Source organism: Gallus gallus, chromosome 7 (assembly GCF_016699485.2).
Source record: "Gallus gallus isolate bGalGal1 chromosome 7, bGalGal1.mat.broiler.GRCg7b, whole genome shotgun sequence".
Lineage (NCBI taxonomy): Eukaryota > Metazoa > Chordata > Aves > Galliformes > Phasianidae > Gallus > Gallus gallus.
In genome coordinates, this window is record NC_052538.1 from 25,915,495 (window position 1) to 25,936,921 (window position 21,427).

At 42.4% G+C, this 21,427-nt stretch overlaps 1 protein-coding gene across 2 annotated transcripts; it reads right to left on the bottom strand.

Annotated features, from left to right (window-relative positions):
* Nucleotides 1-3,129: 3,129 nt before the first annotated feature.
* On the bottom strand, nucleotides 3,130-21,227 carry IQCB1 (IQ motif containing B1). Of its 2 annotated transcripts, none has more exons than XM_040704373.2 (13): nucleotides 21,176-21,227; nucleotides 19,781-19,943; nucleotides 18,037-18,166; nucleotides 15,749-15,842; nucleotides 14,555-14,654; nucleotides 13,880-14,052; nucleotides 11,640-11,752; nucleotides 10,648-10,757; nucleotides 6,454-6,596; nucleotides 5,884-6,032; nucleotides 5,300-5,428; nucleotides 4,779-4,935; nucleotides 3,130-3,756 (listed from the first exon to the last, which is right to left on the bottom strand). In XM_040704373.2, the coding sequence occupies exons 2-13, from the start codon at nucleotides 19,855-19,857 to the stop codon at nucleotides 3,527-3,529; spliced, it is 1,605 nt and encodes a 534-aa protein (XP_040560307.1). In that variant the 5' UTR covers nucleotides 19,858-19,943; nucleotides 21,176-21,227; the 3' UTR covers nucleotides 3,130-3,526. The 2 variants fall into 2 exon arrangements, with proteins under 2 accessions (XP_040560307.1, XP_422091.5); XM_422091.8 differs by lacking the exon at nucleotides 21,176-21,227 and adding an exon at nucleotides 20,757-20,969.
* Nucleotides 21,228-21,427: the final 200 nt, after the last annotated feature.

Sequence of the window (21,427 nt, forward strand, 5' to 3'; positions counted from 1 at the left end):
TGGGAGAGGGAGGGGCGGGGCCGCGGCTGAGGGGGGAAGCGCGTGGGGGCGCGGCGGGTGGCCGCGCGCGGTCGGGGTGTGAGGCGGCCCGAGCTGAGAGCCTTCGCTCTACGCACCGAGTGCGTTCTCGTGGGTGTCCTGACTGACCGAACGCCTCAGAAATCCCCGATACTTCATCGCAGGTTGCGTGGTCCTTCATCGCGGCTTCGCGGAGCTGAGGGGTAATGGCTCCGTACCAGCCCGCAGCATCCTCACATGGCCCTGTGCGTGATGGCTGGTCTCGCTCGGACCCTTGGAGCGGCCTGCAGAGTAGAGCCAAGGAGATTGATGGTCACAAAGCACAACTCGAGACCGCAGAATTCAGAATTCAGCTGAATTCAGGGGGAAATAGTTTGTCAGAGCCACAGCGCGCTGTGCTTGGCTCCTGCCAGCCCGTGCCCTCCTGTCCCGGCTGTGCTGAGGGGGCACAGCAGCACCTGGAGCTCCCCATGGCCGATCCAGGCCTCCATATCAACCATTTAGCAAACGATCTCCTCATTAACGAGTTTTTTCACTACTCAAAGACACCTGGAGGATGAGCCGGTGTCACTGTGCTGTAAGGAGAACTGAAGAGATCTATTGCAATGATCTTTATGGCTCCCTCTGCAAAGAGCTGCCTCCCTTTCTCATGCATCCTCATTTATAAATAGCCCTGCTTGGAGAAGGCTCTGGTTTCTCCTTGTACGTGAGGTAACGACACCCCACAGCTATTTGTACCAGGTTCCTGCCTTCATAAATGGGAATTCCCATCAGTTGCAGAGGTCAGCGGTGGACGTTGCTCTGCCTCCCACTCTGAAGGGCTGTGTGGTTTTGTTCCATTCACTGCCATCTTCCTACTCCATGGGTTTCAGGTGGCACCTTTGGCAGAACAGCTGCTGTTCCTTATCCATAACCAACAGAGGAATTTGTTTTCCGCATTTTTTAGTGCTGCTGAAATGGTTGCAGTAAAGCTCCCATATAGCTTTATTGAGGGAAAGGAAGAAACAAAACCACATGACAAATTGGTCCGATTTATCACAGCAACAGAAACCTTCAATTCAGCTAAATCTCCCTCACAGGCCAGGCTGGCCTGTATCAATACTTAATGACCTGAGCACTGCTGCCTTCACAGCTCCAGCTCTGCCTCTGCCCTGCCATGTGTCACCCTGCAGCCAAGCCAGGCTTTGCCATCAGGCTGCCTGGGCAGGTGTGCTGCATGCCCAAAGAGACACAGCCATGTGGAGCCCCATTCCCACCAGGTCAGCCCACCTATGCTGCAATTCAGCCACCGGGCAATTTCTGCTCCCTGCTTTCTGGGCGTGCCTGTGGGACAGCAGTGGGAGCAAATGATGGGCAATGTTGGAGCACGAGGCAGAGCCTGGGCAGCTCTGAGTCTCGCAGTGGTGGGAGAGGCAGCACCCGGGCAGAAAGGGCGCTGCAGAGGGGTGGCAGCCCTGGGTTTGCTGCTTGTACGTGGCCAAACTTCCTCACTGCTTTGCTGCCTTGGTTCACTTGGTCTGTAAAATGGAGATATTGAGATCTCCAGACGATAAGAACAAAATGTAAAGAGGCGTTCTTAGTTATTAGGGCAGGGGAATTTGCACCGCTGGGCTGGTAATAAATAACCCCACAACTTGAATTCCTCCAGCAAGGCTGCAACTTCCACCAAGCTCTCCATTCTCTTAAAAAAAAAAAAAAAAGCCATTATCCAGCAAATTGTATATTTCAAAGGGGGAGTTCATTACTCACTCCAGTGGCAGTGAGTGGCAGACGTCATTAACATTACAATAAATGGCTTTTTGGTGAGATGTTCTATAATTTACTTGGTATTTAACACTGGCCAGGGGGCCTCAGCTCTTTACATAAAATACATTAAGCAAAGCACTTCTGCGCACATCACCCTGTGTTAAAGAGCCGTTATAATGAGGGTGATTAGGAATAAACATAACAGCAGAGGCTGCTGCCTCAAAATAGTTTGGGTCAGTGGCTATATAGCAGAGGATACAATGACGTGTGTGCGGAAGACAGAGGCAGTGTATTTGCAATGGAACAGGTGGTTTGCTGCAGTTCAGCTGGGGAAGCTGGGCATTTTCCAGCACTAGAGCTTGGCAGCTGCTGGGGAAGGTTTCATCCCCATCTTCTCCAACTCTGGTGTTCGTAGGGCACCTGGTTTCTGATGAGCATGGTCTTAAACTAATAGCAAGGCTGTGCAGAACATGTAATTCAACAGTCACATGTGAGCGCCCTGGCAAATAATGGATTTTTCCACCAGTTAACTCCCCAAGAAGGGAGCTGAGAGCCAATTCAGTTCCTTCCAAATCACAGTGCCTGCTAAAAAAATTAACCCAGAGCACAGCTCTTCCTCCTGGCAGCTGCCCAGTTATTAATTTTAATGTATCAGCTGCGTCTGAACGGCCTTGGACTGCTGCCTCCTATTTCTATTTATTTGTTTTCCATTCATCACTGAAATTAAAACTCAAAACCTTCTAGAGAAGACGGAAAGCAAACATGCTGAAGCAATATTGCTGCCCATATACAATTGGCAGAAACCACTGCGCTTTTTCTTCCTCTGCAGTGTTAAGACTTTCTGGGTCTCACCTAATAAATACTTTAATAGTAGTGCAGGCACCTACTGCAGTCTTGTGTTCTTTCTTTCTATGCAGATTGATCAGCAGTGGACTTTGGCCCTTGACTAAAGGTTTTCACCATAGACCAGGTCACAGTGATTGTACTGGAAACCATTCTGGATAAAATGATATCCACGTGGTTGAAGAAGATGAAGGTGGTGCAGATGGCCACGCTGACACTATTGATCCCATTTAACAGTTTGGACTGTGACCATGTTACAATACAGTGCACTGGCTGTGCAAGGAACTGCGTGCTTTTAAAGGGAAATACATGCATTCTAACAAAATCTTTCATCCTCTTGCTTTTTCATTTGTTTCTAAGCAAGAAGTGGAGACTCCTCAGTCCAAGCTTTGCCTGTGCTGACCAGAGTTAGCTGTTCTACCCTGCTGGAAACAGCCAGCCTGCTGCCTACTTGCCTGAGTTCTTACTCACGTCTTGATTTGTTCTGAATCCACCTTCACCTCAAAGCACATCAGCCCAGGCTTTTACAAGGGAATAATTCTTTATGCATCTGAGTGCAAGTAATATGTGAAAATGCAAAGGTTATATACAATCAAAGTTATATAAGTTACAAAATATCTGTATTTACAACTACAATATTTAAATCCTTTTTGTAACAGTTAGAAAATATCCTTACTAGCAACTACAGTATTTAAATCCTTTTGGTATTAGCACAGTCAAAATTTTACTGCTGATGCACAGAAAGATTCTTAATAAGGTAAGTAAAATAAAACCTTGTTCTTTTTCAGTGCTTTGTCTTAGAATTCAAGTATTTTGCTTCCTTAAAAACACATACAAGTAATGCATAGTGCAAGGTATGAGCCCGGCTAAACGAGTAACAGATTCTTCTTCCTGCAAATAGATTAGCTTCCACCAATAGCTATAAGGATTTCCTTCCACCAATAAACAGACTTCCAAGTTCTGCATTCAGGGTGTCATCAGGAATGACATCATCCTCTTCAAACTCATCTCCAAGCTTCTTCCACCATGGCCAGCGAGCGTATTTCAGCATAGCATTGTGGGACTCTTTGGCCTTGGTAGCTACAGGGACTGATCGACTCATGAAAACAGCAAGATCTTTTTCTGTGCTCTCTGCTAGCTGCGGAGCATCTGTGAGAACAAGGAGAAACAGGTTTCTGTATTTTGTTTCTTATGCTGCAGTTTTATGAGTATTTCAAACAAAACAATAGAGATCACTACTCTCTCACCTGCTACTGTCCTAGGTCACTCATTTCCCCCTGCTGACATTACAATTCTATTGCTATGTGATAAGATAGCCAGATTGGAGAAGTAATCCAAATTAAAACTAACTCAAAAAGCATATAGAGAACAGGGAGAGGGTAACAGTGATAGTGGTGGTATCCACCAAACCGAATTCCCTTGAAACCGTGACCTAAGAAGAGCTCCTGGTCACTGATGCTGGATCAGCACTCCTGGCACAGGGTGATATCAGCATCGTGCTTCCACCGCAGCAGCACTGCGTATTCACTGCCTGGGGGCCCCAGCACAATGTAAGCGTGCTGTTGATTTGCCCATTCAGGCAGCACTGAGCTGCAGTGGCACACCATGTGACAGACTAAGTAATGGAATTTCAGTAACTTGCTGAATTTTGTCCTGCTTGGGTGCTCTCTGCTGGCTGCAGTTTGCTATTCTTGTTTTCAATCCAAGCCATGTGAAATTTAGATAGCACAGCAGTGAATTCTGTTTCAAATAAAGGCAGGCCAGACGAAATGAAGACATGCCTCAAAATTTACAGCTCAAAGATTTCCCTCTTTGTCTGAAGAAAACAAGAAAACAGAACAACAACAACAACAACAACAAAAAACCACCATAGAGGAAGAGGTTGTGTAAGATACACTTAAAAACATTTATGCCTTTTACAGGGGCCACTGCTTTTGTTGTGAGTACATCAGAAAGACTTCCAGCATAAAAATAAGCAGCTCCTTGAAAAGCAGATATATTTACAGCAATACCTGGATAATTTCTAACAAGGCCTCAAAATCACAACATAAGACGTATGGCAAAGGAAGAAAGCTATTTCAGTTTTTAAATAAGACTGTTCCCTTTAATTTTCTTTCTAAATTAGTTTAATCCAAATGCTAATTAAAACTATGGCCAGAGCAGTCACGTACTCATTAGCAGCTCCACATCAGTGTTGACCTGAGCCAGTAACGTCTCTCTCCGCTGTGCTGCTCTCTGATCCAGCCTGCTTCTCAGCAGGAACTGTGCCAGCTTTTCCTGGGCCTGCATATGTAATTCTTTACTCATTTCTTCTGACATTTGGGAAGCCTGGAGGAAAACAGAAGTTTGTTACCATGAAGATCCATTAATCCGCTGGGGGCAGATTAATGTCCAAACAAGGAATACAAATGCTGTTCTTAATTGTTAACTTAATCATTTTACTTCCTCTGGAGCTCTCTCCAAACCTATCTACCAAGTATATGTAATTTTCCAATTACAGTTTGTTTTGACCTTTTTTTATTCAGTTAATAGTTTAAATCCCCAATATTTAAGCACCTTGCTCTCAAACAAGCAGGGTTAATATAGGCAGATCTCACATGGATTATCTTGATCAAAATTTATGAATATACCTCATCCCTACAGAATTTTACGTTGCATCATTAATGAGAATTATGAAATGACTAAAACAGACCGGATGCAATTTGATGTAGTCATCCACCTTCTGCTGTAAAGCTACTCTCTGCTCATCAGTCAGCCCTTTGGGACCTTTCCAGGAAGAAAGAGTTCTCTTTCTTCTTCGTTTTTCCAAGAACTTACAAGCCTTTGAAAAGAACACATGAAAATATGAGAATCATAGACACAGTTTGTCTCACCTTGCAATAAATCAGTGACAGAAAAATGCCCTAACGCTGCACTCCTTAAAACATAACTTCAGCTATAACACCAAAAAGGCAACATAAAATGGTCAGCATGAATCCTAAATAATGTTAGAACACTTGTAATAACTGATCAACTTACCTGTGGCGTAGCAAAAGTTCCAGCCTTTGGTTTCAAAGCAGTAGCTCATATTTTAGTTAGAAGATCGTATCACCCTTTTTATCTCATGCAAGGTTCAACCTCTCTACACAACTCATAGCTACAGATTATCATCCTCTGCATATTTTTTGAATAAGTTATAGCTATAGCAACATTAAGTAAATAAACAAATCTTTTTGGGAGGCAGCAAAATACTGCAGTCAGTCCTATGTAATTTTAGAGCAAAGTTTATGCACTTACTGCTCTCTGAATGATGACAGCTGCTTTATACTCCTTAAGAGATTGTTTCTGTTGATGAAAAAGTTTTCTTGCTCTATACCCTCGCCAAAATCTCTGGATAGTTAATGCTGATTTCACCTCCATTTCCTGCATGTGCTTATTTATCTGACCTACCAATGTGAGAAAAATCCAGTTATAAGAATGTGGGTTGAGATCTACCAGAAATTTACACTTTTAATCCTTAAAAACTAGATGATATCAAAAAGCTTGGGTACTATCAGTTAAATAGCTCTCCTCAAAAGCCCACTAACTGCAAGCCATTTCTCAGAGAAGACTTGTAGGTGCCATGGAGCTTTACGTAGAAAGGGCCTCCTTTTCTCCTGTACCATTCCAAAGGCAGCATTTCTCAATCAGTAGTTACTGAGCCCTTGAAGAATTAGCACCTTCTTGGTCAGGTAATCAGGTCAGGAAAAGAGATGGTAATAGTACAGTGCAAACAGACATGCGAGATTAGGACATACAGTTGAGGAAAAAGGTCTTAAAGAGACCCAGACAGTTTAATCTTCTGAAACACTTTAATGTAAATCATACTGGGATGGATTATTTCCAGTAAGGCCAGCTGTCTTTCATGGAAGAGTCTCATGGCCCTCTGTCTCTGAAGTTGCATTTGCAGTTTTAGGCCCTCCTCTTCCTTCTGTTTTTTCAAAAGCTGAAGCTCCCGTTCCCGTTTAGCCCTGCGATACACAAATGCATCAACAATTAGCTCAAGTTGTACGTTTCTTAAAAGAATCTCTGTCTACATTGAATGGCCCAGCAGCTGCCAAGCCAGCCACCGGCCGCAGGACTACACCAAGCAGCAAGATATCACCTAACAAATCAAACTAACAAATTACCACACTACCTGTGAGCAGGAAAAACGTGAGCCAGAAATTCAATTTGCTATCAAATCAGAAGATATATTTTTACTTAGGTTATAGCTCTAAGCACACTAAAGAGAGTAATACTTCACATGGGACATTCACAACTAGAGTGAACTAAAACAACTGTTTTGCTTCCATCATCTGGGGAAAAGTTAAAGCAACACCAGGCAACTGCTACGGTATGTATCTTTTCCAGTGCAACCATCAGCATGCATGGCACCTGCTTTCCATTGTATGTACTATTTTTTTGTACAGGCTGCTAAAGTAGATCAGAATGTTGGTCGTTAAGGTTCACTTTTTAAATCTTGAAGGACTTTTTCTCCGGGAAATACACACTGACACATTTTCTCCATCGATTTTGTTAACAGAAGAGTAAGAAATAATCTTCTTGCAAATTCTTCATCTGTACTGGTTGTTGTAATTTGATGTTTGGATGTTGTCCTGCTGTGCTTGGCATTGGGAATGCCCCAGTAAATGTTTCACAAATCAGATAAGCAAAAACTCTGTGACTGGCTCCTAAGTGTTATAGCTAACAATATGCAGACTAATGTATTAATGCTAAATACACTCACATATCTATACCAATAATTACTGAGATCACTTGGACACAGTCTCAGTGAAGCTGGAGGAGCTATGAGCTAGGACTCCCCCTCTCTCCCCTCTCTTGTTCCAGTAGACCTGACAACCTCATTAGCAGTTCAACACTCAGGATTAAGAGTTGCACCCATGATGAGGTAATGATGCAACTCCCTTTCCTATTGCAGAGATCACTAGCCTGCTTAGGGCCTGAGTGCCTCTGCTGGACCCACAGCTGGGAGTTCTGCTCTCCTCTAGCACTTCGCTAGGGACAATGAAAGAGGCAATGGGAAAAGGGCACAAATACAATATAAGCATACAGGGTGAGGAGGAGGGGAGAAAAAGGCAGCAGGCAAGTACCAGTGCCCAGTAATTTTGGTATCGCTGCATGTCACATACCTTTAGACTCACAGTACCACTGAAATAACAGCATGCTTCCTCATCGCTAGTATAACATTAATCATAATTTTTCCACCAACTATAGTTTCTCCTCAGTCACTGTAACTTCATGGGAAAAGATAAGATGGAAGCTATTATGCTCTGGATTTAAAGATCTGGCTCTAACTGATAAACACCGTGATCTAAGAGACTATAATCCTCTTATGACAGTAATGCAGACTCTAAGCGTGCCCACATATCCACCTACAGAGACAGATAATGATATATACAATAACACTGGAATGGGCTCAAGGTTTTCAGCCCACACATTGGTGTAAATGAGAGCTCCAAACTTTTGCATTTTTAATCTAAGAAGGCACATACAATACTTGTAAGCTGAATGAAGTCACAGGGTGAAACGGGACTTTTGATGACATTTCCCTAATAAAACTATCAGTACTTTTCCCTAGAAACTTTTATGAGCTCCACAAAGTGGACTACAAGAATGTTTTATGAACATCTCAGATATGCATCTGTGAAGCTGACAATAGTATTAGTCAACTATGTAAATGTTTACTTCCCAAGTAGTCTGTAAAACACACATTCTTCTTCATTTTCCATTTCTCCCAGTAATAAGCCACATTTGTTTGTACAAGAGGACACTAACAGGGAAATGCGTATCAACAGAATTGCAACATACACAAAGATCCAAGCTTTCTTCAGCAGTTCATAGCATGGATTAACCTCCCTCTGATCGCCTACGTGTACATCTACATTCACACACATACACGTGATAAGTGATTAATACAAATGATTGCCATTTTAACAGTTCTATGATTAGTTACATAGTCACGGAAAGACTGCAAGCTTTAATATTCACTGAGCAGACATTTGTGAAACCACAGAGTTTCAGAAGTCTGTAACTTGTAGAGTTTAAGACCTTCCACTGCAGCTGCAGGTGAGCCAGATTTGGAGTTTCAGCCTCAGCAGTATGGAACCACGCTTGGTCTAAAATAAAGCCATGAATAACCAAACCCTGACTGTTAAAAATTCCAAAGGCCACTTGAAAGCTTCTCTAAAATAATGCTCACAATATTCCAAAGATTATTTTGATTTTGTGGCATAACTCTAAGTGGAGCTTTGACCTAGACAGAAAAAAACAAGTACTGGAGCTGGATAGTCACTGCATTGTACTTAGTGCACTGGGACTGACTGGGCCATGACCACACGACTAAAAATATTAATACATTTTTATTCTTCTCAAAGAATAAAATTCTTTCTATTCTTCTTAAACAAGCAAGCACATTTAAAAGTCAATTTAAATGATTCAAGAACTGCTTATTTAAGATGCATGTGCTAATGCTTGCAATACTGAGAACATGACACAAGAAAGTTAAGCAGCTGGCTGATTGCCTGCAGCCTGGCCACCCTCTCTTTTCTGCTTTATCCTGCTACACCTGATCCCATCAGGGCTTCAGGACATATTTACTTTATGATGGAAGTTTTAAAGAGTTAACTGTGAAGCAGTTAACTGTTCTGCCACCAGTACTTCATCCTCTAATGCTGTTTAGTGCAATCCAATGCTAGAGTGTCCCGCGCTTTCAGTTTTCCATATGCTATACATTTTTTACACAGAGGCATCACAGAGCTAAGGCTTTTTTTTCATGGAGAAGAATTTTGGCAGCTGGGAAAGGGACAGTTGGAGCTTTTGGCACCAGAAGTAGCAATTTGGTTCTGCTGGAAAGGCACATTGTTTGGATGTTTTTGCTAAAAGAATCTGCAGTGGAATAGCTCATATTGGCATTACATTACTTCTATGTTTGAGAAAATACAGCTGACAGGAAAAAAGGCATCTTTCAGATGGAGGACCTCTGGGTCAATCCAAGAACACTCCCTGGGATACAGAAACAAACCCTTGGGAAAGCTACACATTTCCAAGCACAGGAAGCAAATAGGAACAGCCATCTAAAGTTTATCGCAGACAAATCATGTGTGACCAGCCTGATGGCCTTCTGTGGTGACTGGCTTTGTGGATGAGGAGAGAGCACTGGGTGTCATTTACCTGGACTTTAGCAAGGCTGTCATCAGTCTCCCATGCACTACAGGGCAGGGCTGGCACTCAAAGGAAACTCCACAGACACAGAAAATGGGTCAGTAGAAACCACATTAAATTCAAATGGGAAGTCCTACACTTGGGACTAAATAACCTCATGAATCATACAGGTTGGGCCCTGATTACCTGGACAGCAGCTCCACTGAAAAGAACCTGGGGATCGTAGTGGATTACAAACTGAACACGAGCCAGCAGCGTGCCCTTGCAGTAACAAAGACTAGCTGCACAGTGTGCTGCACTTGCAAAAGCAGAGACAACAGGTCAAAAAAATTATTTACACAGCTTTACTGAAGCATTCTGGAGGGCACATCTGTAATACTGCCCATACGTTAGTGGGTCACCCAGCAGAAGACAAACATTGACTAACTGGAAAGATAATGGTACAGAGCATATGGTAAATGTTAAGGGAATCTAATCTCTGTCTTTTGCTATCTGTAGAGAAGATACAGCCACATTCTTACAGGTGTACTGAAAAAGGACAAGAGTTAGTGGAAAGGAGCTGCAGCAAGGAACATTCGTACTAAACCTAATGGAAGAACTCTAATGGAACGTGAATCATGCAGCACCAAGACAGGGACTGAGTGAGATGGTGGGTCTGCATCCTTGGAGACCTCCACCACTGCATACAGCCCTGAGCAGACAGATCCTGTTTTAAGGTTGGCCCTGCATTTAGCAAGGAGTTGCTTGATACGACCTAAATTTTTCTTGAGATTCTGTGATGTGAGAAACACCAAACTAAACACAAACAAGTCCTATCGCACTATTCTCCAGCACTTTTAACAAAGCAATGCTGTTTACCTGAAGCTTCTCTGCAAAGCTGTCACTGCTTGAGGCAGTTTTTTCAGTCTTTTTCTTGTCTGAAATCCCTTCCACGTTGCCTGAATTACACAAGCTGCCTGCTGCTGTCTCTGAAATGCATAAAATAGCAGAATGTTTTCTTTGCATATAAAATCACATTATTACTGTTTGCATATTTGGAACAATCTCAGCATTTGGTCAAACCTTATCAGTTTTCCAACGTTCCGAAATGCACAGTATTTATAACAGTGGGGGGCAGTTAAGGTCTTAGACAATTATTATCACAAAACTTGTATTTAATCCAAAGGCAGCTAACCTGATCATCTGGATCAATGCTCTCTTTGGTAAATAAATGAATCCACAGCACAGATACGTATTAGCCACATAACTGATAGCAGCAATTTTTAAATTGGAAGTATCTGAACCACTTGATATTTCAAGTGCAAACACAACTCTGATTTCCTTTGAAGAACTCTGTCTGAAAACCCCGCATATAAAATTTTGGTAAGCTCATAAAATGCACCTTTGCTCTTTTCATTGGAAACACAGCCCAGACAATGTCCTCACTGAACATTTTCGCTATACGACTCTTAATCCTATCTGAATGCTCCCAAGAATTCAGAAATCTACATTTATAATACTGATGCAAAACAAGCAGATACAATTATTTTTGTTTTACAGTTAGCAAAAATTATCTTCTTCCCTATGATTATATAAAACTTCACACTGCATTGTGACTATGCAGTCAGGTTCTCAAGCCATTCTCAATTTCCATTCCTCAGTAACTGGAATTCCTTGGGATCTTAACAATGAAAGAGAAAAAAAAAAATAGGGTGAATTGGAAATTTAAAAAAAAAAAAACACTGGCAGAGTGGAAAAAAAATAGCACAGGTTTTGAAAAGCTCAAAGTAATGTAGTAAATTCAACCTATGTATATATGAACCACACGTAACTACAAATTCATATTGGAAAGTCTCATTAAAATTCAGCACCTGCATTTCCCCTTTTCCACTGGATTGTTCCAAGTATAGCAAGTCCAGAAGTTGACTGAGATCCCTGTCAAATCCTTTGCCAGTCCACTGTTTACTTAAAAGCACATTTAATCCTATGAAAGAGAGAAGAACCATGCAATACTGCAAAGGCAAAGTTTTCTTTCCACAATTTCAAACACTTTTCAAATAGAAAAATCAAATCTGATTCTACGTGCAAAGAAGACGAGGCTGAAGATTGAACGAGGTCAATCATCTTTGAGTTCACATATCTCCGAATATGTGCTGTTAATTGGCAGTTAAATTAGCAATGTATTTCCAATGTCTTATCGGTATAGCATTGTAAGGTACGAAAAGAATGGCAGGCACTACGTAAGTGCTAGGTTTTATTAGCACTGCTTTCATATTCTTCATAATAAAATCTATTTAGTTATAACTGGAATCCTTTCATGCCTTATTTGTACAGCATAATCTCACTGTGGCTACCCAGGTGTCCAATCCCTGGCATTAAATAGCATTTCAGTTACACAGCAGATACAAGTACACTTGTACGCACTCCCTGTGCTGCACATAGAACACACAATACACAATAATGTGTTTCTTTACATCTCTACCAGACAAACCCCAGAGCTTCAGAGTACTTCAGAGAGTTGGAGGGAAAAGGAAGGAAGAAGACAGGAAATAGACATGTGCTTGGACAGCCTCCTGAAGAACTGCAGATTTAAATAACTTCTATCTTCAGATCCTTGGCTATGAACATATTCACATAGCCTGGTTACGCAAAGCAGATCCCTCACAGAAGTCCTGCAGGTCTGACATAACTCATTCATCAATTTCTGTACAGACTACACAGCCACGTGCAATTTCCACTACTGGCACATTGTACAAGCATGCCTCTCAGATGTGCCATCCCATGCAGATAAAAAAAACCCAGGCCCTCTTGCAGTCCTGAAGTAAAGACCATGCTAGTTTTGGAGATGGGAGGTTTGGGGGATTTCCTCATTTCCAGCAGGTTGCCACTACCAACAGAAATCTTACACTGAAGTACTTCATACGGGCAACAGCTTTGAACCACCATGAAGTGAAGTTACAGGCACTTTGTTGATATTGAGCAAAATAGATTATAACCCCCAAGGCATGATTCTTTGATGGAGACTTACACCTTTTTAGACACGCCAGCATTCTGCTGCTGGGATGACCAGAACATCACAACAGCTCCACAGGAATCCACAACATTATATCAGCCTTGGCCATGTCTGTTTCACATTGCAAGGAAGTCCTCTCAATTCTATATGCAATAAGGTGGAAAAGCTGACTGTTAAATCCAGAAATTCATCTGGCTGGTACTACCTATTAAGTAGTCAGCAATATTATAAAAAAGAGAATTGCACCTTTTTGTCTAACATATTCAATTCTTATTGCTCTTCTCCTAAAAGGACAGACTCATAGAAGCAGTTTTGATCACCAGTAATAACCAGAACATAAAAGATCTGGCAAACATCAAATCCTCTTTCTTAAGTCTCAATGGACATGGCAGCCTAGGTCAAAGGGGTTCCCTCTAGGCTGGAGACAGAAACATTAAATGGGATACCACGTTGAATAACAAAGTGCATAGAACAAATTATATGCATGCTCCGTTTCCTCATCTAAAGGCATCAAGATAAAACGATTAACTACTAGAATGAATTCTTGGAAAGAGTTCATTCTAATCACTTGGACATCAAAAGACTGTCAGCTCCTCAGTAATAGAACAACACTTATCAGATAATCAGACTCATAACAGCCAGGGTCAGAAGTTGGCTTTAAGTAAAACTTTCTTGCTTCTGAAGTAGTGAGGTTCAGCACACTAGCAGGTATGTGACAGGTGGCTCTTACTGAGGCAGTATGGGCACCCTGCTGCTAGGATCTCTCAATATGCAGCCTTCACAGGAAAGGAAAAAAAAAATGCAGAACATCACTCAGAAAGAAGTAAAGCCCATCAAGCTTTACTTGAGGGGCAAACTACAGTTAGAAGAGACAAGGTGCCACATGCAAAGTGTTCGATACACAGAAGCAAAGAAATCTAAGAGGGGCAGCACCTTAAATTACAACAAAAATGAACAGAGAAGGAAAATAAAACAGCACTGCAGTTTCCACCTGTACTAGATTGTTACTGAACCAAGATGGCATAGGCCAACCTCTACCTTTGTATTTTTATGGCGGATGCAAAGAAGCCAAGTGATTGGTTCCACACATTCACAAACCTTTGTAGCGAGTTGCCAGTAACTCCAGGAGCTGCTTGCAAACTTTTGCCATCAGCAATAGCAGTTTTGTGGCAGCGTTTCCTATGACAGGATTGCTGGAAGATGAAAGCTTATAAACAAGTTCATCCAATACAGAGTGCAGGATCTTTTCATCAACCTGAAGCAAGACAGAACTTTACATATACAAAGCAAAAGGGGAAGGGGAAGAGAAATGGAGAGTTAGTTACAAACTATCAACTTTTTGATAGTGAATTCTTATTATAGATGTCCTCAGGTATTCAGCAGGCCAACATACTCAAGTAACTGGACCAGCAATCTGATCCAGGGTGTAAGGAAATGGAACTGAAGAGTCAGGTTTGTTTTATGCTCCTTTTTTTTCCAGTGATGAGTTGATACTCCCACATTTATTCCAGTTAAACTGAGAAAGCAAGTATTGCTAGCTCATTTCTCACTGCCACTGACTCAGTGGCAGAGGCAGTACTGCTATTTCAACCCATTCCCATTCCCTCATTTTAACAATGGGATAAATAAAATATTGGGTATTTCTATTTCAAAGACTAGGAAAAAAAAGCACAGCATGGCTCTCGTATACGAAAAGTTCTATTTTACAAAGCAGTAATGAACTGAATTTGAAATTTAAGATTCGGGAAAATCAGTAACATAAGAACAACGAACCTATTGACCCCCAAAATACTGTGTAAAACAGACATCGTTGTAACTGCTGTTTCAGTGCTGTCTGATATTAGCAGCTGCAGGAAGTGATCATTTTGCAGCACTGCAAGAAAAACAAACAAACAAACAGACAAGAAATCACACAGTCAGAATCACAGACTTTAAAATACTATAAAACAAATAAGCTGAATCATAAAACATAAGCCAGAGCAAGTAAAACCAGACGCTTTCTGGAACAAACTTCATCTTCTATAATTTTTACACTGAAGCTTACTGGAATAAGTGAACTATTTCGACATAAAGGAAAAAAGAAACCAACATGCTGAGCTCTGTTTTTCTGCCCTTGGATATCCCTTAGGCACTGGCACTGAGATATAACAAAAGCTTTAAAACCTCTTATGTTACACTAGCACGAGTTTCTCATTACACCAGTGGAATTTTATCTCTGGGGCAACAATATCCAGAGAAGATAAGCACTTCAACCTTAACAGTTTGTTAAACCAGCTTCATTTAATGCAAGTCCACTGATGTCACTGAAGCACCATCTTTTCTCTTTATTCCAGTTCCAGTTTACGTGTGTAGACCTTTCTCTGTCCATTTATGTTTTTAGCTATGTATTTTATGATCTTTGATTTATTACTTTCTGTTAGAGACAAAACCAAATTCTGCTTTTCACTATGAACTAAATATCCATGTGCTCAACACTGGTTTAATTGAAACTTTATTTTGGTCAAAAGTGCTAGTAAAGTTTGTTAGATACTTGTAAAAAAAATCTTAGCATGGCAACAAATTGAATAACCCATTTTCAGTTCGACCCCTGTTTTAGGTCTCAGAATGTACTTCAGTCAAATTTCTGCATTCATTAATTAAAGACAAGTAAGAAGTTCTGAAGTACCTTCTCACTGAAAAATACCTGCTTTTTTAAAGGTACAAGATTACAAAGGGAAATTTCAGGACAACACTTTTACTGTTTGTTTCTAAAAGACTACAAATACAATTCCAGTATTCTCCTTGAGTGACAACCTAAATACTACAACCTAAATACTGCTGTTCCTGTTGAATGGAATACTTTAATGGACTGCATTAACATCTACCACAAATTAAACACTAGGTGGGGTTTGGCTTTCGACTGTCTCTTGATAGCTCTATTTGATCTGAAAAAATACCCAAGTATTTTATGAGTTCATTTTCCCTTACCACACTCTGTTAGTTGAGTATGTCCACCGAACAGCCAGCAGATGGCATCAGTTACTGTTTGGAAATAGCGTAAAAAATCTTGTTTTTCTTCATCCTAAACAAGAGAGAAGAAAAAAAAAAACCATGTGTATGTATCTTCCTACTACCTCATAATATAGCAGGAAGTCCTGTATACTTCAGCTATTTGGAAAGCAGCTCTACCAACTGCACAAATTAGGTAGGTCAAACCACAGGAACCAGGCAGAAAAAAAAAAAAGCAACACAAAAAAAACAACTTGCAAGGCCAGAGATCAATCAACAAAGTCTAAACATACTAGAATAAAGCATTCACTCCTGAAACCTTCGTAACAGGGAGAGGAAAGGCTTGTTGAATTCTTAGAAGTATATGCTAGTATGGGAGGGCTGAGAAGATAAATGACAGGTTAATACAAATGAATCACAGATTTGATTCTCAAAGTAGTAAATGCATAGTTTAAGATTATAGCACGGAAACAATGGGTACAAAACAGCCAAAGATATAGGGAACCATCCACAATATTCCTGTGAACTGTCACAGTGAGGCTTCAGAAGCACTGCTCGTTGGAGGGCTGGCAGCAAATACCAAACCACTGTTAGAGCTGAAGTTCAAACAGTTTACCTAAACAGAATATAGACACGCTTGCTTGTGATAATGCTGCACTGGACACAATAGCCAGGAAGAATCTAAGTTTTAATGGGAACACACACACAATTTGGAGTTTGTATTCCAGGTACGATCCACAGCCACTGCAAATCAAAGTTCTCAGTGAGTGGATAGCAAAGTGATTTGGTGACAAATGTTATTATAAAGCACTTAGCCTGCTACCTCCCACATTACTGAGCCTCCCTCAGCGAAACTCTGCAAAATCACTTCCTAGATCTGCACAGTAAGCCCCAGCCATTAGTCATGGTTTTACTATGTATTTGGTACTGACTGAACAGGAGATACAAAATAGCAGTAGGAAGTTAAGGCATAATACTATCTTTGGCTGCTTGGCAATGCATCAGTTTCTGAAAGCTATTTTAGTACTTCCCCTTACTTCAAAGACTTGTACAGAAAGCGAGTGAGGACAGAATAAACTACCAGCAAAGAGGGATTTTTGAAGTTCCAGTGAGCAAGCATCAAATCTGGGTGCCTGGTCACCTCCGAGACCACAAGATTTGAAAGCCAACTTACTAACTATAAAACAGACTGCATTTGCATTCAGAAGTAATCTTTGCCCACAAGCATGACTCAAGTAGCATGCAGGCTGAGACATAATAAGAAAGAGTAGGGGAAATTACATATTGCAGATAAGACTGGAGTCTCCTGGGATGTCATTCAGGAAGCTTGCTTCTTAGGCACTAAATGCACTTCTAAAGTACTGAACAAACAGAAAATACGTCACTCTACTGATACTTTCTGAGAAGTGATTACGTATGTACTGTCCAGAACAAGACGCTGTAGGAAAACTTTGTGTAAGGCCAAGAAGTTAGTGAGACAAGAAATGAGATACAAAGGAGAAACAGGAATAAATGGAACTGTCAGAATCCACTGGGTTGGTTATTTAAATTACCATGATTAAACTTTTTTGCTGGTTCTGGCACTCAGAATGCCTCAAAAGCGTAACTGGGCAAAACCCTTCCTCTCTGCAGAGGAGAGCAATGTAAGAAAGAGATCTCATCTGCTAAAACACGAAGCCTGCCTTTAGGGTTCCCAACACGCTGCTTCAGAAGCAGCAGGCATTTGGGGAATTCTTTTTTTTTTTTGCCATTTTCACTTTAGAAGTTCTATGGCAAAACAAACTTTGACCTATCTGACCTAAAGTCTTAAGTCTTCCTAAACCATACTTTCTTTTATTGTAAAGCTGAATGAAGCACTGAGAATAAGGCAGTTACAAAGACTGAACTAATCACACGCCAAGTTAAAAAGACACCACCAGGACTGGGATGCTGCTTTTTAAGGCTTTTTTTTTTTTTTCTATCTTACTGCTCTAATTCTTCTGTCTCACATACAATTACATCCTCCCTAAACCCCTCTAAAGTTTCTGAAAAGCAGTAACCAGATCCTAAATCTATGGTAACCAATTTGTTTTGGCGTGTGTAATGGACTGGGTGCTCCATGATAACAGATTTTAGTCTCAAAGCTACGTAAAGAAAAAAATATTTTAATTTCTGGAAAATAATGTTTCATACTACAGCATATCTAAAATAATACCCTACTTATGCAATACATAGGTTCAGAAAGCTTACAGAGATTCTCTGCTCATTTGATTATGAAAGTTAAATACCTTGACTGCTCGGATAAATCGCGCTTGCAGGCGTCTTCCCAAGAGCAGCAGGCTGTCTATAGCTGAAGGAAGAAATTTCTTGTAAAATTCCTCAGGATCTTCTTTCACCTCCAGTCCCACACAACAGTGACTGAAATGGGAAAAGAAAAATCAACCTGAATAGTCGAGGGCCTGTTTGAACAGTTTTGAATGAATGTCATGTCATCAGAGAAGAAATGCTTCACTGCAATGGGACAATTCAACACTGAACAACGGTTAACTGCTGTGACTAGCTCCAAGATAGCTGCCTCAGAAGGAACAGTAATCACTGGCAGGCTGGAGACACCAAGTATAATACCACTTCTCATAGCACGGCTCAGTTTAAAACGTATCCAAGGCACTTTTGCCTTTACCTTCAAGGGTTCTGTTCAGACTTGTTCCCCGCGTTAGGGACAGGTGCTGATGGTCATAAGGAAAAGAAGCAAAGGTAAACAGAGACTTGATAAGGGAAAAGAAAGTATGATGAAGGTGGTGCAGATCATATGACGAAAAACAGACCGAACAGCTCTTACTTTACCACAGAAAATTCTGTGAATCTGCCTACAGCTTTCCTCTAATTGAGGAACACACGCGGGCTACAGATCAGTTCTTCAGATCTCAGTTTCCTGACTTCACTCCCCACAAACACATGGTCATTTACAAGGAACTGCAATTTTTACAGCTGGGAATTTTTCAAGTCTGTATTCCACATCAACGCAAGTGCAACAAAAATGTCTTTCTAACTTCTTAAGAATTTTGCTTCCTGACATCTTATCTAATCTTTGTTAGCTTTCTGCGAACACACATACATACAGCTTTGCTTACCTAAGCCCTGTGAAAGCACATTCTAAGCATGAAGCTCAGATTCATCTAGCTGCAAAAGGACATTTTTACAGCTAAAATAAATCTCAGTTTTCTCTGCAAACCAAAATAGCTTATAAGAGTTGATGTAAACATCATGCAGCCCTGGTAATAAATCTTGCATCTCTTAGAGAAATTCCCTGCATTAAGAATTCATTTTGCAGATATGACATAAATAAGAGATGGTTGCCTAATTGCTTCATGCCTTAGAATTTCACTCCCTAGTTAAGCCAAAATCAAGTACAACTTGGGGAATATTTATAACTCATTATTTTTCCTGACATCAAAAATTGAGATTGGATCACTGGGATTTGAGCTTTAAGTTGGCTTATTTACTAGCTAGGAATTAAACTTCATTATGCCATTCTCACAACAGCAGTACATCAAGCTATCTAGTCTGTAAGAATAATGTCCTCTGTTACATTTAAAATGTAAATAGACACTTAAATGGAGCCAAGTCAAGCTGAGAGTCAATCAAGCTGAAATTTTCGTAAAAAACAAATCTAAATAGACTGTTTTTTTTCTAATAACTGCAATTAAAACTTAGTAATTACTTGGTAAAAACTGCGACACAGGCGAGTACTGACCACAAAAAAAAGGTAAACCCAACGCAAAAACTGTTCCCACCAAAAAGTTTACCCAGTTCAATGAGACACAATGAGAATGAATTAAACAGGGCCAATTAGGCTATGCCTGATCCCTCTGCTCTTGACTGCTCCCTGCACTTTAACCCTGGCCTTTCCTGAACAACAAGCCTTGTTCTGGATGGCAGCCAACGTATTATAGCTCCAAATGAAAGAGAGAAAGATGAAAAGCCACAAAGAAAACAAGAAAAAAAAACTTCTTAGCACTTTTTTTTTTTTACCTTATTATCTCTGCAAGCTGGGCAGCAGTAGCCCAGCCTCCATGCAGCCGAGAGCAATCTTGTCTAAGGACCAGCATGCAGTAGTGAATCAGATCATAAAAGTATATGTCTTGCTTAATTTTCTTGGACTCCTCATGCCCCAAGGAAGCACTGCTTAAAATTTCTGTGGGAAGAAAGCAGGAGAGAGGGGAAGCATAGGAAGAAGGGAAGTGAAGGGAAGCATAAGATTCTGCTGTACAATTTGTATGGTTGGTTTGTTTTTTTCTTTTCAAAATGTAAGAGGAATACGCATATGTATTCTTAAGGTAATTCTAAAAGCCCTAACAGCAACCAACTATTTTATCAGCACTTTCCACTCACACAGCTACAATCTGCTTGCTGGACGACGAGGCGCTTGGGAGGATAGTTGAATTTAGCTTTCCATTTTCTCACTGTACGTTTAGATGTAAAACAAACGCTATCTGGGACGTAGCCCACTTGTAGGAATGTCCCAGGCCAGAGAAAGCCACAGGCACTGCCAGACGTATGGCTCCCTTTATAATTACAGCCCGATTTAGAACAGGGCCCGGCTTGTTCTTGCCATTCCCACGAGGAGTGGCTGTGGCAAAGGCACGGCAGCGAGGCAGGGCAGGGGAGCCACACCGGGCTGTGACTGAGCTGTGGGCTAAGGCTTACAGATCTAAGGCTTACAGATCTACTGGCAGCCACAGCCACGCTGGATGAGGGAGAAACGAGTCTGGGAGCGACACAGCCCCATCAGCACCGGCCTACACGGAGCGCCAGCGGGGAGCTGCCCCTGCCCACTTCCTCCCTTTACCTTCACAAGCGACGTGTTGTCAGAACAGCCACGTTATCACCTCAGAACTCCCAGCCCTGCCACCGCCACTCCAACCAACCTTCCGAACCTAAGGAGGCGGCCGGGCCGCCCACACCTCGCCGCTCATCTCCTTTTTACTTTACAAGCGGAACAGATTACCCTTTAACTTCAGCAGCAGCCCCGGCACGTCCCGCTCGCTGCCCTCAGCGACCCGCGCGGCCAGGGACAGCACCCGGGGGTCCGCCGCCGGGCCCGCGGCCATGGGGGCACGGGAAGGCCCGCAGCACCATACGGGCCCGCGCACTTCAGCGGGGGTCCTCGGGGCCCAACTCCCGCGCCGTCAGCTGGAAGCGCGGGCCCAGCCCCTAGGACGGGAACAAACACGAAGGAAGCCCTCGCGCCGCCTCCCGAGGCCTACGGCTTCGGCCAGAGACCTCGGCAACTCCAGCACCCCCTCAGCCCCAGGCGGCGACCCGCGCAAGGCGGCGCCCCACGGGGGGCGAGGGGTGACTGAGCCCGACCCCTCCGACACCCCCCCCCCCCTCCCGACCGTGTGGTCGCGGCCGCTCTCCACCAACCAGAGCGCTGCCCTGAAGGAGGAGGGGGTCATTTGCATATCCGCGTGCCGGCGGCGCCTACAGCGCCCCCCCCTCCCCAGCTCGTGGAAGCCCACGGGGCGGCCTCCCGGAGGTGCGCCGCGGCGCCCAATCCGCGCTTACGCTGCTCGATGACGCACGGCGAGAGGGGCGGGGCTACGAAGGCGGCGCCGAGAGCACGGCGGCGCGGGGGCGTGGCCTGGCGCAAAGGAGGCGTGGCCAGCGGCGGCGGGG